The sequence below is a fragment of the Myotis nattereri genome, assembly GCF_964212035.1.
Source record: "Myotis nattereri genome assembly, chromosome: 6".
Lineage (NCBI taxonomy): Eukaryota > Metazoa > Chordata > Mammalia > Chiroptera > Vespertilionidae > Myotis > Myotis nattereri.
This window is the reverse complement of record NC_138081.1, coordinates 43453305-43471416: the sequence shown is the minus strand read 5'-3', so window position 1 is coordinate 43471416 and position 18112 is coordinate 43453305. Positions and strand designations below refer to the sequence as shown.

Below are 18112 nucleotides of genomic sequence, written 5' to 3'. Positions count from 1 at the left end.
GCAGGAACAGGGAAGGCAGTCTGAGACAAAGAGCTGGAAGCAGGATGATTGATATAGTTGATATAGGGAGCTCCTGTTTCTCCTCCTCCCCTTGCAACTTGCTTATACTTTCAAGCTAGGAGATTGGAGAACCCTTTCTTGAAGTAATGGAAGAGTACCAATCAGAGAAAAGATTTGGAGACTGTTAAGTCCAAAGGTGATCCTGAGTTGGGGGGTGAAAGGATTGAGAAAAGACAGACAAGAGAATGAAAGCTGGGTCTCGGTGGGACGCTGCTCCCTGATGAGGAGACAACACCAGCGCCCACAAGCCATGTCTTTATTTTATAGCAGATGCCACGAGGCAAAGTAGGGGCGTGATCAAGTTGTTTAGAGCATTCTCGTGAGTTCCAACCCTCCTCAACTATATGCACCTGAACTCTAGCACAAGGCATGTGGGGCCACGTGTTCGGACCATAGGTTCAAGCTTACAACTATAGCTGTTGGCTATAATTGTGCTGGGAGGGCCCTGCCCTCCAGCTGGGACTTGCACGTGGCAATGAGAGGACCCTGTCCTTTCATTAGTCCGAGGCTTGAACCTGGCCAAAACACTGTAGCCGCGCCCCACAGGAGACACAGATTCTTAGGGATCATTCAACAAAATTGAGCTTATATTCAACTGTCCTACAATCAACAAGCCTTATACCTACACCCAAAAGCTTTCCCTTAGCATTTTATTACCTTACACTTAAATATGAATGGATTGCTGACAATCAACAAATATTTGAGGGAAATTCCAACATGAAAGAGACCAACGCAAATAAATCATCAAGTTAGCATAGCAAAGGCACTGAGAAGAAACAAATTATGTATAAAATAGAAGAGAACCTTTTCAAAAGCATAATAAATGTCCTTGGAGAATGAAATAATACTACCTCCATAATTTGGAGAATATAGAATTAAAGGTGTAATGACTTAAAAAACTAACCAAAGGACTGGATGATAAAATTAAGGCGCTAACTTAGAAATCAGAAACAATTGACAGAGACTGAAAATTGGGAAAGGAAGTATTTAAAAAAAATCATCACGTAAGTTTCTGGAGGATAAGGATACTGTCTATCTCATTTATCATGTAATCCCAGCACTTAGAACATGTGGCACATGATGGGTATCTCGTAATATTTGTTGAGTGAATGAATGCACTGAGCCTTTTAGGACATCTAACATCTAGATAATGGGAATTCTAGAAAAAGAGAATAGAGACAATAGAGTGTAGGGAATTATCAAAGGACAAAAAATACAAAAAAATATATCACAAGGCTATTTTCCAGAGCAAGGGCTTAAGTTTGTCAATAGGAAGGGCCCACTAAGTGTCAAGCATAATTAATAGAGGAATAGCAGGGAAGCTACTCCAAGCCACATCATTGAGTAATTTCTGAACACTAAGAATGAAGTTTCCAGAGAGAAAAAAAGGAGGTAGTTGGGCAAGGATTAGGAATTAGAACTTCACAGCAGTGTTGAAAGCTAAAAGACAATGAAGCGATACCTTCATAATTTAGAAGAAAAAAGATTTTTAACCCAGAATACTATACCCAGACAAACCATGAATCAAGTATGAAGATAACAAATACATTTCTGGAAATAACATGATTTTAAAATATAGATCGCAAAGGTATATATTCCTTAGGAATCTAGCATAGGATATTTATCACCAAAACTAGGGATTCGGTCTGAAGAGAGAGGACATGGGATTTAGGAAACAGATTATCTAACACAGGAGAGCAAGATAAAGAAGTCTCAGGATGAGGGATGTGCAGCAGGCCTAGAGAATAACAGCCTGGGGTGAATCAGGAGGAGAGAAGATTGCAGTAAAGGCGTTTTCAGTTGTAAGGTGAAACTGATAAATTTTTTTATTTGTTTGATCACATGAAACAAACAATCTTGAGACAAATCACTTCATCACAACGGAAGAATTAGGTAAAGGTGCTTGGAAAATTAAACACATGAAAAAGAAAGCAATTACACACTGCAGGAAAACAAGACTGAGCAAGAAAGGAAACATTGCCATTGTATCATTATGATCTCCATAGTGTAAACACCGAATATTGATTTAACCAAAAATCTTTGTGATGTAATATATAAGTATATTTGGGGGTCAATATATGTTGAGGGTGTGTGAGGTGATGTAAGAGAGAGAGATTCACCTCTACTTTGAAAGTAAATTAGTAGGACTCCACTTTCAAAAACAGTGCTATAAAGAATAGTTCCATTCTGTAGAAAACAAATACAGGACTGTACGAGTGCAAAACATTAAGAGCAGTCGCTGGAAGACCAGAATGAAGCAGTGATTTGAAGAATGATTTAGTTATGAGAAACTGCTATTGCTTTTGCTTAGAATGGCAAATTGTACCCTTGTCTCTTGGGGGCATTGCCATGCCCCTTGCCTCAACTTGGGCAGGAAGCACTCAGCTTTATGGTTTACAGGTGGTAAGTTTGGTTGCGGAAGAAACTGGAAATTAAAGAGGAAAAAATTGGGAGCATCAAGGCCATAGAAGGGCTGAGATATCACTTTCTTCGCACAACTCTGGCTGACTGCTAAACTATACGTGCATGCAATAGGCGCAGAGAGTTCAGTAAGAATTGAAAGCTTGGGGAGACCTGCCGATTTGCTGTACCTCAGATTGCATTCTTCAATCCACATACAACTTGAGCAGCAGAAGGTGGGAGCCTTACTGGCTTGAGGTGTTTGAGCAGAACTTCTTCCCAAATTTGCTGACAGCTAAACGATACAAGTATAGTACATACTCTCCAGTGAACCGGCCAAACAAAACTGAGCAGAGTCATGAGAGGCTACACACTGTGGAAAGACATATTTCACAGTGTGAATCTGGGCTATATCTATAAACCAGTAACCCTTAAGAGAGCAAAAGACAATCCAGAATTGCTGCAATGTATTTCATATGATGTCTTACTTCCATCTAGAAATTGTAGGCAAAGAGTTAGAACAGAGTGATTCATACTCAAGGAAAAAAAAAAACAGAATTCAATAAACAGGTGCAGAGTAAGCACAAATATTAGATTTAGCAGACAAAGGTATTGAGCAGCTATTATAAATATGGCAAAGAATTTTAAAAAGCCTCTTGAGTGAACTAAGGGCAAATCTCAACAAAATGGAAATTTAAAAAGAAGAACCAGTTGATAATTGCAGAGCTGACAATTACAGTAACTATAAAATCGTTGGATTAGCTAAGCCACATATTTGAGATGACAGAAGAAAAAATATCACTGAAGTAGATTAATAGAAATTAATCAACCCAAAGAACAGAAAGAAAAAAGTCTAAAGCATAATGAATAGAACCTCAGAGATTCGTGGTACAATCTTAAGTTTTTCAATAAATGTGTAATTGGAATCTCAGAAGGTGAGGAGAAAAACAAAGGTCAGGAAAAAAAATTATAGAAAAAAATGGCTGAAATATTGGCAAAATTGCTGAAAAATATTAACTTTCAGATCCAAGTACTGTAATGAATCTCAAATAGAATAAACAAAAAAGAACTCTTCACGCAGGCACATTATAATCAAACTGATAAAACCTAAAAGTGAAAAGCCCTGCCAGTGTGGCTCAGTGTTTGAGCATTGACCTATGAACCAGGAGGTCACAGTTCAATTCCCAGTCAGGGCACATGCCTGGGTTGCAGGCTTGATCCCCATTGTGGGGCATGCAGGAGGCAGCCAATTGATGATTGATTCTCTTTCATCACTGATATTTCTATCTCTCCTTCTCTGAAATAAGAAATATATATTAAGAAAAAGCTAAAGATGCAAAGAGAATATTCAAAGTAACAAGAGCAAAACAAAATATCACATATAGGAATTTCAGGATATAATTGAGGCTGACTTATAGAAATGATGACAGCCAGAAGACACTAAAATGAGATATTCAAAATGCTAGGGAGAGGGAACACCTGTCAACTAACAATTCTATACCCAGCAAAACTATCTTTTGAAAAGGAAGGCACAATGAGGACATTTTTATATAAATAGATGGAAATAATGTATTACTAGCAGATCTTCTCTACAGAATATTCTCAGGAAAGTTATTCAGGCTAAAGTAAAAGATACCAGCGGTATTTGGAATCCACAGGAAGGAATGAGGAGCAAGATAAATGGAAATTTTGTGGAAATTACCACAAAAGCAAACTCAAAAGAGTTTAGCACAAAATTGAAGCCACCTTTTCCCTGCAATTTGCCAGTTCTCTAAAATTAGAACTTTTATTTTGGTTGCTTTGGGAAGTAAGGATAGAAATCAAAGACTATACAAGATGGGAACCTAGTAAGTGCCTATATAAAAATATGAGATGCTGAAGAGTCATATCTTAATAGTGAAGGTGAATCAAAAGCAGGTCAGCTCTATGGAATACTTATCAATCCTTTGGGACTTTAGGATATTTCAGGTCTTGAACTTGGTTATTCTGCTTTGTACAGATATAACACTGTGCGCCTGGCAAAATCAAATCACTTATGGAGGAAGGTATCTTCACTGTAAAACATATTATTCTCACAGAATCTGTCAAGTGCAGTGTTCACTATATAACCAAACATAAATAAGCAAGCAAGTAAATTATTATTTGTTCCATCAATAAGAACAAAAACAGGAAATAATAGAAACAGACTTCTGTTATTGGAATTTTCAGATGTAAACTGTTAAAACAACCATGCTGACTATATTTAACAATATAAAAGGCAGACTTGATCTCAAAAGGAAAAGGAAACTACATTTGGAAAAGATTCACAATAGAATTTTAAAAAATATAGTAAAATATTTTTATATATTTTATATATATATATATATATATATATATATATATATATATATATATATAATTGAGTCCTTGCTGGTGTGGCTTAGTTGGTGGAGCATTGTCCAGTGCACCAAAAGGTCACCAGTTCCATTCCCAGTCAGGGCACATGTCCAGGTTGTGGATTCAGTCACCTCTCAGGGTACATATAGGAGGTAACCGATTGATGTTTCTCTTTCACATCAGCATTTCTCTTTCTTTCTCCCCTTTTCCCTTCCTCTCTCTAAAATCAATAAACAAATTTAAAAGTAATAATAATAAATTATAATTGAAATGTAAAATTCAGTGAGTGGTTTAATGGCAGAGTAGGTACTATTAGGAGAAAGCATTAATGAACATAAGATACCTAAGTAAAAAAAAAAAAAAATCTGTAATCTGACACAGAGACAAGAAGGCATATAGGAGAGAGTAAGGGACATAAATTATACTCTGAGAAGATTTAACGCATGTTTAACCAAACTTCTAGAAAAAAAAGAGAAGTAGAATGGAACATAGGCAATATGTAAAGAGATAATTGTGGACAATTTTACAAAACATGGAGAGCAAAAATCTGCAGATTCAAAAAGTCCAGTGAATTCTATTGATATGAGGCCCAAGAAAGATAAATTAAAACAAATTCATAGCTAGACACAGTGACACTAGAGAAAAATGAAAAGCAAAGAGAAAATCTTAAAAACAACCAAAGAGAAATGACAGATCACCTTCAAAGGAATGGTAGCAATGGACGTTTGAAGAGAATGGAATGATAGTGTCAGTATGACCATAGGTCAGAAACAGTTAACCTAAGATTTCATGTCAGGTGAAAATGTCCTGATATGAAAGAATCAAGACAAAGATAAATATATTTTCTGACAAATAAAAACAGATATTTCACCTCTAGTGGTTTGGTTTCTTATTAAAAGAAATATTACCTATAGAAGAAAGTGATCCCAGATAGATGGTCGAAATTCAAGAAGGGTTGGTAAAAACGAGATAAATATGTGGGTGACACTAAATTAATATTAACTTTATAAAACAACATTAATAATAACCTGTGGGATTAAAATTATAGGGTTAAATTATTTTAACAGCAGCTGGGGTAAAAGGGATCACTTCATACAATTAAAAGGTTCAGTTCTTCATTTAATAAAATGACTTCAAAATAGTAAAGTGAAAATGAACTTCAAAGAAAAATAAATTCATTATGGCTCTAGATATATAATAATCTATTAAACAGTATTGATTTTTTTGGCCTTTTTCTGTATTGGGCAATTGGAAACATTTTTTAGAAAATATATTAGGAACAAATTTTATCTTATAAAAACAAAAAAATTATTTGGTACATTATTTTTAATGACTAAATAGAATTCTTGTTCCTAAATGTATAATTGTTTATTTAACCTAACCATCCTTAATTTTTAGACATTTAATTTTTCAATATTTTTCTATTATGAGAATCATTATATGGATACATTTTTGGAGATACCTATGAGTATTCTTTTGAGATAAATTCTTATGGTATCAAAATATATACACATTTTTAAGGCCTTTGACAAGTGACTTTTCAGAAATATATAATTTTCAATTCTGACAACAGTTTGTGAATGTGTACCCATTTCTCTATGTGTTCATTAGTGCTGCACCTTATCATTAAAATTATTTTATTAATTTGATGCAAAATAATTTCATTTTAATTTGTATTTCCTTCATTGCCAGTGAGAGTACATCTTTTTCATGGATTTTTAAGTAATACAAAATGGTTGTGTTTATATTTATTTCTATGAGATATTTACTTTACTGTTTAAAATTTTCAATAAACTAAGTAATTAGATAACCAGATTTGATGGGAATTGTACTTTATAAACTCAGTGAAATTTTGGGTAAATGGGTTCACAGCATCTGTGCAACGGCTTTAGGTACTTTAAAAGACTAAAAAGCCCTTTTCAGTGACTTCTAGGTTTGTAGCTACTCTGTAGAAATGCAGAAACCAAGCGACCAGTTTCTAGATAATAGGCCACAGCTCTGTGACTAATTTTTATAATCTTCCACATGTGTGAGCAGCGTCTTGCTACATCAGATGCACTTGAAACATACTCTTCTGAAGTGACACCAAGCTGTCTGAAGTATCAGGGCTGTCTCCTTGTAGTCATCAAGGCTTTGTCTTCTTTTTAAAAAGGCTTTGTCACTTTTTAAAAACTTTTACAGAATTTTAATTTTACCAGTATATCTACTATTTAGTTTGAATGTCATAATTTGGGACCAACATGCCCACAATAAAAATACGGGGAGATTTTTTATGTTCTATTTTTTCTTTCCAGAAACCATTAAGTTTTATATGACAGAGGTGATTATGCAGCCATCTGAGAGAAATTTTCCCATCATACCAAGGTACAATTGCAAATTATATTTATTCTGTAATTTCAAATGTAGGAAAAGATAGGTACAATGGATTACTTGGGAATTCATTTTTATTTATACTTCTCTTTATTTGGAAAGGTTAGTTGGACCAAACCACACTTGTAAAAGACTTGAGGATTTATTTATGATTTGCTTACATGATGTTATAGACAAATGTGCTCATATAAATCTAATTCAGATTTTTTGTTTCTTTCTATGTGCCAGATATCCAAAGTCTTATAACCTAACCATCAATAAGTTTTTGAATAATTATTTTTGGTTGTAATTTGATGTACTTAAAATTTGAGACATGGTTCAGTTTCCTAATGTTTTGTGTGTGTGTTTTTAAGTGGTACTTAGCCACTAAATCCATTAGTGTTTCTTTTCTTCAAATTGTTTTAGTTTGCAAACAGGAGTTAACTATAGTATATATGTCTTTATTTTAGTTCATTATTGATGTCTAATGATTTTGGCAATCTAAGTATAACCCTAATTTAGGGTCTCATATTATTCTCCTATAAATGCTTTCTTAGGTACCTAAGATCTGATACTTTAGCAGTGGTTCTCAACCTTCTGGCCCTTTAAATACAGTTCCTCATGTGACCCAACATAAAATTATTTTTGTTGCCACTTTATAACTGTAATATTGCTACTGTTATGAATCGTAATGTAAATATCTGATATGCAGGATGGTCTTAGGCGACCCCTGTGAAAGGGTCATTCGACTGCCAAAGGGGTCGGGACCCACAGGTTGAGAACCACTGCTTTAGGGGATCCAAATGAAAATATTGTAGATAATGCTGCCTAATGTTTGGGAGGAAATGTCTTGCCTTTTCAAACTTAGCTATTCACTGTTTAATGTGCAGCACAAGTGGAACATTGACTTGTCTGACATACTTTGTTTTTTGTTTTGTTAATTCTCACCTGCGGATATTTTTCCCATTGCTTTTCACAGGGCGGGAGAGGGAGACAGAGAAAGAGAGTGAAACATCAATGTGAGAGAGACACATCCACTGGCTGCCTCCCAAATGTGCCCCAAGTAGGGGTAGGGGGCTGAATCCACAACAGAAGTACGCACCCTTGACCGGGAATCAAACCGACGACCCTTCAGTGTGCAGGCTGACACTCTAACCACTGAGCCACCGGCCAGGGCTGACATACTATTTTTTATTCAGTAAGGTTTGGGGTGGAAAATGTATTAAGGATTGGAGAATAGGATATAAGAAGACTAGAGCAAATACATTAAAATATATTAAAATCCACATTAGCACAGGTTGTGAGGGAAAGGGTGGCATATAGAAGAATCTGGCATGCACGTGCCTCTGTCTTTTAGGTACCCTGTGGGTATTTTTGGCTCATCTTGCCATTTAGAGTTATTATGAGAGGCACATTGTGAAAATTTATTTCTGTTCAAACAGGTCTCAGTTTGTACAGAGCACTGTCGCTCAGTGCCTAGTGGAACTCTCCTCTGCTAGAAGCACTTTTAGATTCAGTGTTCAAGGTCATGACAGCAAACCGTACATCTTGGTAAGAAATTATTTCAGCTTTTTGTCGCCCGAGTAACACAGGGTCCCAGTAATTCTTTAGTTTTTGTCATTCTTTTTTCTTAATTCTCAGGTCTACAAAACAGTTGATTTAAAAAACAAAGAATTTTTAATGTCAGCTTAATTTGAATATCAGTTTAATTCACAAATAAAACTTCCTTAACTTAGTAACAAATGATCAAATGCTTCTATGTGCTAGATACTAGGGATATAGAAAGAAATACAACCTGATTCCTGCTCTGTAGAAGCTCATAACACAAAACAAAGTTTTCACTCAGGTTTTAATGGTTTTTCTTATAACAGAATTCTGTTTCTTTTTTTTTTTCCTACTTGATACTCTTATGAATTTTTTTGTTTGTTTTGTGGTAAGAAAACTTAACATGAGACCTACCCACTTCACAGATTTATTTTAAGTATGTTTTTATTGATTTCAGAGAGATGCAGGGAGCGAGAGAGAGAGAAGAGAGAACCATGGATGAGAGAGAAACATCCATCAGCTGCCTCCTGCACATCTCCTACTGGGGATTGAGCCCGCAGCCCGGGCATGTGCCCTGACTGGTAATTCAATCAGCCACTCCTGGTGCATGGAATGACGCTCAAACAACTGAGCTACACCAGCTGGGACACTTCACAGATTTTTAAGTGCACAATACAGTATTGTTAACTATAAGCACAGTACTTATAGCAGGTCCTCATTTCTCCCTCCCCCAGCCCCTGGCAACTCCCATTCTACTCTCTACTTCTATGAGTTAGACTATTTTAGATTCCTCATATAAATGGGATCATGCATTTTTTTTTCTTTTGTCCTTCTGTGTCTGGCTTGTTTCACTTAGCAAAATGTCCTCAAGTTCATCATCCATGTGGTCTCATATTATAAGATTTCCTTTCATTATATATATGTGCCACATTTTCTTTATTCATTCATAGATGGACATTCAGATTGTTTCTACCTTTTGGTTTTGGTAAATAAAGCTGCAATGAAGCTGGGGTCTCCTGTTTCTCAAGGTGGGACAAACCTTGGGTGTGATGTCCTTGTGGGATCAGGCTGAGCCAGACTCCAGCTGAGTTCACATCCTTGCCTGGCTCCTCCCTCCACCTTCTCCTGTTTACCTTACTCCCAGTCTCCTGAGAGTATTCCCTGATGGAATCACACGCATTCAAATCCTCACTCTTCCACCAGCAGTGTTTGGGAGTATCCATCCAGAGCCCTCTTCTGAACTGGCGGTATCAATCTTCTTGTATTTGCCAATCGGATAAGTGAAAAAGGGTAGCACACAAATTTTGCATTTCCTTATTGCCAGTTATATTAACATTTTTATATGTTTATCACTTATTTCTTCTGATAATGCTGTTCATATTCTTTGCCTGCATTTCCATTGGGCTGGATTTTTAGGAGTGCTGTATACAATAACTTTGTTATATGTGTATTAAATACTTCTTTCTAGCTAGTTGTCTTTTTCTTCTTTTTTTCAAACTTTATCATGTTGTTTACTCTACCATGGTTATACTTTGAAAGACGAACCTTCCTTAAAAATTACATAGATGGTTCTCTTATATTTTTTCTGATATTTTTATAGGTTTGTTTTGTGTTTGTTTATTTGAGTGATGATATGAGATAGGGGTAGGATGGTGATATCCTTATACTTGGACTTTTCTCTCCTTATCTTTAGCTATGGCTTTTAAACTCAGACAGTTTGGTGATTGAATCTTTGGCAAGTTCCAGAAGTGTCAAAAAGTTTCCCTTGTTGGAAGACATATTGAAGGCAGATTCCAGTTCTGCTCAGAATGCTGTCAAAGTCCTCTACCAGCCATGCATCAAAAGTAGGAATGAAAAGTAAGTTGTGCTCTTGTTTTCTCATTTCACATTATGTTTTAGTTTCTGTTGCCATGTTGGTGTTAAGAACTTAATGAATTAAATGCTACTGTACCACTTCCATACTTGAAGCTTCTTGGAGTCATACTCCTAAATGTTATCCTTTCAGAGTAGATTGAATTATTATAGATGATTCATGCTAATGTGCAGAAAGCTTGCTTTTACTGAAAACAATTGGTCTTTTTCTTATAATCTCAGCTGTCTCTACATATGGCTGCAGTACTAAATCAGACTCAACAACTATGAATATTTACTAGTACTGATAAGCAGTTTCCAGGCATTCAGGATACAAGAGCAAATAAAACACAGTCCCTGCCTCCTTGAGTTGTCATTCTAAGCGGGGGAAGGCAGATCATAAACAAAACAGGCAAAAATATCAAAGATTAATGTGGCCCTTACTATGACACCAACTCTCACGTAAGGGCTTCTAGTTCATTTAAGTCTAACAGCACTCTGTGGGTAGATACTATTATCACCCCCATCTTCTACACTAATAAAAGAGAAAGATGCAAATTGACTGTATCTTCGTGACGCCCACCAGCCAATCAGGCGTGCGTATGCAAATTAACCCAACAAAGATGGTGGGTTAATTTGCATACACAGGCATTGAGCAGTGGGTGCAGCCGGGGCCGCTCCAGGCCTCTGGGCAGCGTGGAAGGCGGAAAGGCGACTCTGGGCCAGAGTGAAGGCAGAAAGGCAGCTCCGAGCCAGAGCGAAGGCGGAAAGGCGGCTCCAGCCTGAGCGAAGGTGGTACCGGCAGCCAGGGGGAAGGCCCATTCTTGCATGAATCTTTGTGCATTAGGCCTCTAGTTTAGCAATAAGGATGCTAAGACACAGGTGTAAATAGCACGGCTAGTGAATTTAAAGCTAGGTGAGGTAGTTGGGGAGTGGTAAAATGGGCATGGGAAGGTTTTTCATTTTATATTGAAAAGGCAAGGACGGTTCCTCGGATTAAGATGATATTTAATTGGAAAACTTGAAAGAAGTTAGGGAGTGAGGCTTATTGCTGGGAAGAGCATTCCCGGCAGAGGAAACAGAGTCTTCTTATTTGAACAGATTGGAAGTTATACTTGTCCTGTACTCTAAAATGGGTTCCATCAAATTTGTACCAGGAACAGAAAGGTCCCAATCTTTTTCTGGGAAGTAAATAAGAAAATTTTAAAAATCATTGCTTGACTTTGAATTATGCAAGCAGTATAATTCATAAAATATTCATACAGTAGAGACAAATATGAAGTCAAATATGGAAGTTCTCCATCCTTTCTCTTTCCAGAAGTAAAAAGTATGTTGTGTATTCGTCCTTTCCTTTTTTCTGTTATATTGTATTTTAACATAAGTTGAATGGTACATGTATATTTTTTACACTTAAAAAACACTGTGTCTTGGAGATTCTGTCTATATCAGTGCTCAGCATTTTATGAAATGGATGTACTGTAAATATTTAATCATTTTTCTGTCGATAGATATTTGGGTTATTACTTTTTTGCTGCTGTAGTTAGTACTGTCCTGTGTGTGTTGTACATTTGTTTTGTGATTATGTGTACTATTTTTGTAATAAGGATTTTTAAAAGTATAATTGCTGAGTCAAAGGGTATGACATTTAAAATTTTGATAGATAGTATCAAATTGTTTTGCAAAAAGATATTATGGATTTATATTCCCAACTGAAGTTTCTGTAAATGCCCATTTTCCTGCACCCTCACTCAACCTGCCATTTAGATTTTTGCACATCTGATGCCAGTCTAAATGAAATAGGTTCACTTGACTATCTTTGTGTTTTATTAATGCATGATCAGATAATAAGGCTTATGTGTATTTGATGCTTTGGGAACTTTGTTTAGCCGTGTGTATGTGTGTGTGTGTGTGTGGTGTGTGTGTGTGTGTATTCTAATACATAGTAAACTTTTAAGTTGTTCACTGATTATATTCTTTATTCACTAGTGTGGATGTATGTCTGCCTTTATATATTTAGATTTATTTAGTCAAGTTCATTAAAACCTTTTTAAATCATCTTTTTTTATTTATTTGAAATGTGAATTTTTCAGAAGAGTGTGTTAAATCTCACTGTGAATATGGAAAAGTCATTTTCTTCTGGTTTTGATATCAGTTTTTGCGTTATAGGGGTGGGCAGAAGTAGATTTGCAGCTGTACTTTAAAGCTCTGGGTATTAAGAAAAAGGAAGTGGGAGTAGATTCAGTTATGGTGGTGAACCTTGTGTTCATTATTATGAAGAATCTTCGCACTGCCTTTCCTGAGGAGTGTTACACGGATCATTACACCTGTCCCATTATTTCATTCATTCCTAACAAATCTCTGTGACATCAGAAATATAATGACTATTTAGGTTGTGTTCTCTTGTATTTGATTAGTGGACTCTTTATTTTTTAACTCCATATGTCTTGGGAATGAGTTGACGTCCAATAAATGAGTTTGATTACTTTAGTTTGCCTGTTTCATATACTTCTGTTGTGCTTTTCCTCCAGCTACTGTGTGACTTGGTCCCCACACCTCCCAAGGTAGGAGGGGAATTTTGCCAAGTTGTGTAAGCATCCTGTGAGTTATTTACTTTTATTTTCTGAGGACGATAGTTTCTATCTTTTGGGGCATGACTGAGGAAGCCGTAGATTCCCTGGCATATTTTTGGTGCATGGGTTGGTGCATTAACTATTTTAGTCCAGTTGGCTAGAATTTTTTCTAGTGGAAGTATGGATTGCCAGATGGCAGTCTAAAAGAGGAAAATAGCAAATGTAACTAGGGTTTTATTTCCTTGAGCACTCACACAAAAAAGTGGCAGTAATATTTTTAGAATGTTCTTTCTTTCTAGCAATAGACACACATATCTCTTAACATTTTGAAATCTGTTTTTTTAATCTCTCCTTCCTTCACCTACAATTACCCTACAACTCACATTCTTTAGTTTGCATATCAGATTTAGATACTAAATATTACTTTTTTAGCTTTGTTAACTAAAGTTAACTTTTGCAGTTTAATCTGCCAATTCATCAGTTTATCTGTGTCCTCATTCTCTAATCTGGGGGTAATTTTCCCCTCAGGGGACATTGGCAGTGTCTGGAGACATTTTTGGTTGTTACAACTTGGGGGCGGGGGGGTAGGGGGTGCGGGCTGGCATCTAGTAGGTAGAGCCAGGGAAGCTCTTAAACATCTTACAATGCATTGGAGACCTCCTACAACAAAGAATTATCTAGCCCCAAATGCTAATAATGCCAAAAGTGGAGAAACCCTAATCTAGATTATCTCCTAAAATCCAGCTGAGTCTATCTTATCCCTCTGGGTGTCATAGCCCAACATTTTCTTGAAATTGTATTTAGGCCTGCAAAGAAGAGAAATTTTACTGTGGCATGAGCCAAAATCTCTATAATCTTACATGTTAACTTTGTTAGAAAATGTAATGTAAATGTTTATTATTACATTTTTCTCTTTTTCTGTTAGGGATACATGAAGAATAGATGTATTTTTATTAAATGATGAATTTTGTAGGTATCAAGTCCTTTGTCCTCATATTTTTAAGAGAAAAGAGCTAGGGGAATGTAATCAGTAAGTGTAAATAAGTATTGTTGTTATTGCTGTTTTTTAAGCTAAATTGAATTCTCTTCATTGTATAAGTTACACAAGTCCTAGTAGTGCTATTTGTTCTTCCCACCTTTTTCAAGAGATATCCAATTTAAGAATTCAGAGAATTTGAACTTAGAAGACCTATTCTATGTTCTTGTATTAATAACATTTTCTTGCATAATATGCTGAGGGAGGAAATGTTAAAGGCATGTTATATTCACCCCTAGTTGTAGTAGAATTTAGAGATTATATTTTATAAACTAACTAGGTTTCTCTGTTGGCTATATATAGGTAATTATTGCTTCTAAAACAGAAGTGTTATTTTTGCCCTTAGACAGTCATCAATATTGCTTTTTCTAATGAAATAAAAACAAATATAAACCACATCCATATGCATTTCATATGTATAAAATAGTATTAGTGGTTATTTTTATTTGTGAAGTTGTATTTCTTATCTTTTTATTCTTTTATTTCAGCAAGAAAATGGAAATTCTGTGTATTCATTGGGATAAAAACCACATAACATAAAATTTACCATCTTGACCGTTTTTTTTTTTAAGTCTATAGTTCGATAATGTCAAGTATATTCACACTAGAAGCCCAATGCATGTACGCTCGCGGGGAGAGGGGAGGGTCCCTCAGCCCAGCCTGCACCCTCTCGCAGTCCGGAGCACGCAGGGTGTGGGCCTAAGCTGTCAGTCGGACATCCTTAGTGCTGCTGTGGAGGCAGGAGAGGCTCCTGCCATCGTCAGCCATGAGCCCAGCTTCTTGGGGCCCTGCCCCCCGCCAGTCGTGATTGGGGCCCCAAAGCTGGGCTCACGATTTCTGGCTGAGCATGAGCAGCACTCCCCCTATGGGAGGACACTGACCACCAGGGGGCAGCTCCTGCATTGAGCATCTGCCCCTTGGTGGTCAGTGCGCATCATAGTGACCAGTCGTTCCACAGTTTGGTCAATTTGCATATTAACCTTTTATTGTATAGGATTGTTGTAAAATATACCTCCAGAACTATTTCATCTTGCACATTTGAAACTGTACACTCATTTTTTTTTAAATATATTTTATTGATTTTTTTACAGAGAGGAAGGGCGAGAGATAGAGAGTTAGAAACATCGATGAGAGAGAAACATCGATCAGCTGCCTCCTGCACATCTCCTACTGTGGATGTGCCTACAACCCAGGTACATGCCCTTGACCGGAATCGAACCTGGGACCCTTCGGTCCGCAGGCCGACGCTCTATCCACTGAGCCAAACCGGTTTCGGCGAAACTCTGCACTCATTAAACACAACTCTTCTCTTCCCACTTTCCCCAATCCCTCTTATTTTTTGTTTTTATAAATTTGACTGTATTAGTTTGCTAGAGCTGCCATAACAAAATACCACAGACTGGATGGCTTAAAAATTAACAGAGATTTATTTTCTGAGTTCTAGAGGCTGGAAGACCAAGATCAAAGTGTGTCAGGATTGGTCTCTACTAAGGCCTCTCTTCCTGGCAAATATCTTATTGCTCTGACCTCACATGATCTCTTTTTGCTTATGGAGAGAAAGAGAGAGATCTCTTGTGTCTCTCTTCTGATAAGATAAGTAGTCTTATCAGATTAGGGTTTCATTCTTATGACCACATTTAACTTAAGTACTTTGTTAAGGGCCCTATCTTTCTAATACAGTCACATTGGCTTAGAACCCTACCTCTACTTATATTTAACATGAATTTTGGAGGGACATAATGCAATTTATAGCATTGACTGTTTTAAAATACGTTTTTATTAGTTTTTAGGGAGAGGATGAGAGAGAGAGAGAAACATCGATGAGAGAGAAACATTGTTTGGCTGCCTCCTGCATCCCCCTACTGGGGATGGAGTTCAAAACCTGGGCATGTGCTCTGACCGAGAATTGAACTGGTGACTTCTTGGTACATGGTCTGATGCTCAACCAACTGAGCTACGTCGGCTGACTGTTTTAGATATTTCATGTAAGTGCAATCATATAGTATTTGTCTTTTCATGACTGGTTTATTTTGCTTAGCATATGTCCTGAAGGTTCATCTGTGTTGTAGCATGTAATTGCCTTTCTTTTTAAAGATGAAACTATATATACTAGTTTGTGTGTGTGTGTGTGTGTGTGTGTGTATGCCATTTTTTGTTTTTCCATTCATCCCTCAATGGACATTTGGGTCGCTTCCATCTTTTGTGTCTTATGAATAGTGCTGCTGTGAACTTGGGGTGTACAAATACATTTTTGAAACCTTGCTTTCAATGCTTTTGGGTATATACCCAGAAATGAGATTGCTGGGTTATAATGTTAGTTCTATTTTTAATTATTTGATGCATCATCATACTGTTTTCCATGGTGATTGCATCGTTTTATAATCCTACCAACAGTGCACAAGGGTTCTAATTTTTTCATATTCTCGACAACACTTGTTATTTTCTGTGGTGTTGTTTTTATAGTAGCCATTTTATTAGGTGTGAGGTGGTATTTCATTGTGGTTTTAGTTTGCATTTCTCTGATAATTAGTGTTATTGAGCATCTTTTCATATACTTGTTGGCCATTTGTATATCTTCTTTGGAGAAATGTCTGTTCAAGTTCTTGGCCCATTTTTAAATTGGGTTATTTGATTTTTTATTGTTGAATTGTAGGAGTTCTGTATATATTCTGATATTAATCCTTTATTAAACATATGACCTGCAAATTTTTTTTTCCCATTCCATAGGCTGCCTTTGCACTGTTCATTGTCTTTTGGCACACACAAATTTTTAAGTTTGATGTAGTTACACTTGTCTATTTTTACTTTTGTTGCCTGTGTTTTTGGTGTCATATCCAAGAAATCATTGCCACTCTGCTTAATTTTGATGCTCTCTGTATCTGATGGGGCAGAGGCTATCACTGCCTAAAATACTTCGGAAATAAAATTAGGTGATTTTGAGGAGATTGAAAGCAATCTGATCTTTTGATTGGTTAAAAACATAAACAAAATGTTAATTTATGCTAATTTTACATCCAGCAGAATATCTAAGACTTGTTTTTTTTTTTTATAATTGCATAATCTGCTAAAACACTTCATGTTAATTTATTTGGATATGTGCTAATATGTTGCTATAATGAATGAATGAATGAATGAGTGTCACCAACCCCTACAGAATGCTTTCAATGCTTTTGATGATTTTTTAAATCATCTCCTTTAAGTGTCTTCTACTCCCTCACATAGGAGTCACAGGGAGGCATTGTCAGTGCGCTCTAATCAGGGACATTGACTTTGCAGAGGACAATAAACTTAAATTTCAGTATAAATGTCCAAATCTCACATCAGTGAGGAACTGAGGAACAATAAGAAAAGTAAGTAGAGTTAGTTAGTTGGTGATAGAGCCAGAATTAGAGCTAGGTTGTTGTGATTCCAAATTCAGTGTTTTTTGATTGTATCATATAGTGCCTCACAATAAAATTTTAGGAGATCTGAAAATGTCTCTATAAATGTATATTTTTCCTTAAGAGCAATTTCCCTAGAGTCTAGAACAGCCGTGGGCAAACTACGGCCCGCGGGCCGGATCCGGTCCCTTTGAAATGAATAAAACTATTGAAAAAAAAGACCGTACCCTTTTATGTAATGATGTTTACTTTGAATTTATATTAGTTCACACAAACACTCCATCCATGCTTTTGTTCCGGCCTTCCTGTCCAGTTTAAGAACCCATTGTGGCCCTCCAGTCAAAAAGTTTGCCCACCCCTGGTCTAGAATGTTAGCATTTTGAATACTCTCCAAAATATCCTGCTTACATATACTCCATTCAGTGAATATTTATGCATCTTAATATGTAGCATCAGTAGCAGAAACTTCTAATTTATAGTGTGTTTATATCCAATCTGATAGATCAGAATTTAAGGATTCAAATATGATTTTTTTCCCCAGAAGT

The 18112-nt window shown here is 36.3% G+C and overlaps 1 protein-coding gene across 2 annotated transcripts in view; it reads left to right on the top strand.

The window, feature by feature from the left end:
• UBE3D (ubiquitin protein ligase E3D) overlaps positions 1 to 18112 on the top strand; it is a gene marked incomplete at its 3' end in the record, with an annotated part of 120537 nt that overhangs the window by 22341 nt on the left and 80084 nt on the right. For both annotated transcript variants that reach the window (XM_081094262.1, XM_081094263.1), the window contains exons 5-7: positions 7131 to 7200; positions 8628 to 8736; positions 10424 to 10587. In XM_081094262.1, coding sequence (XP_080950388.1) covers positions 7131 to 7200; positions 8628 to 8736; positions 10424 to 10587 — 343 coding nt within the window. The remainder of the gene's footprint in view (positions 1 to 7130; positions 7201 to 8627; positions 8737 to 10423; positions 10588 to 18112) is intronic.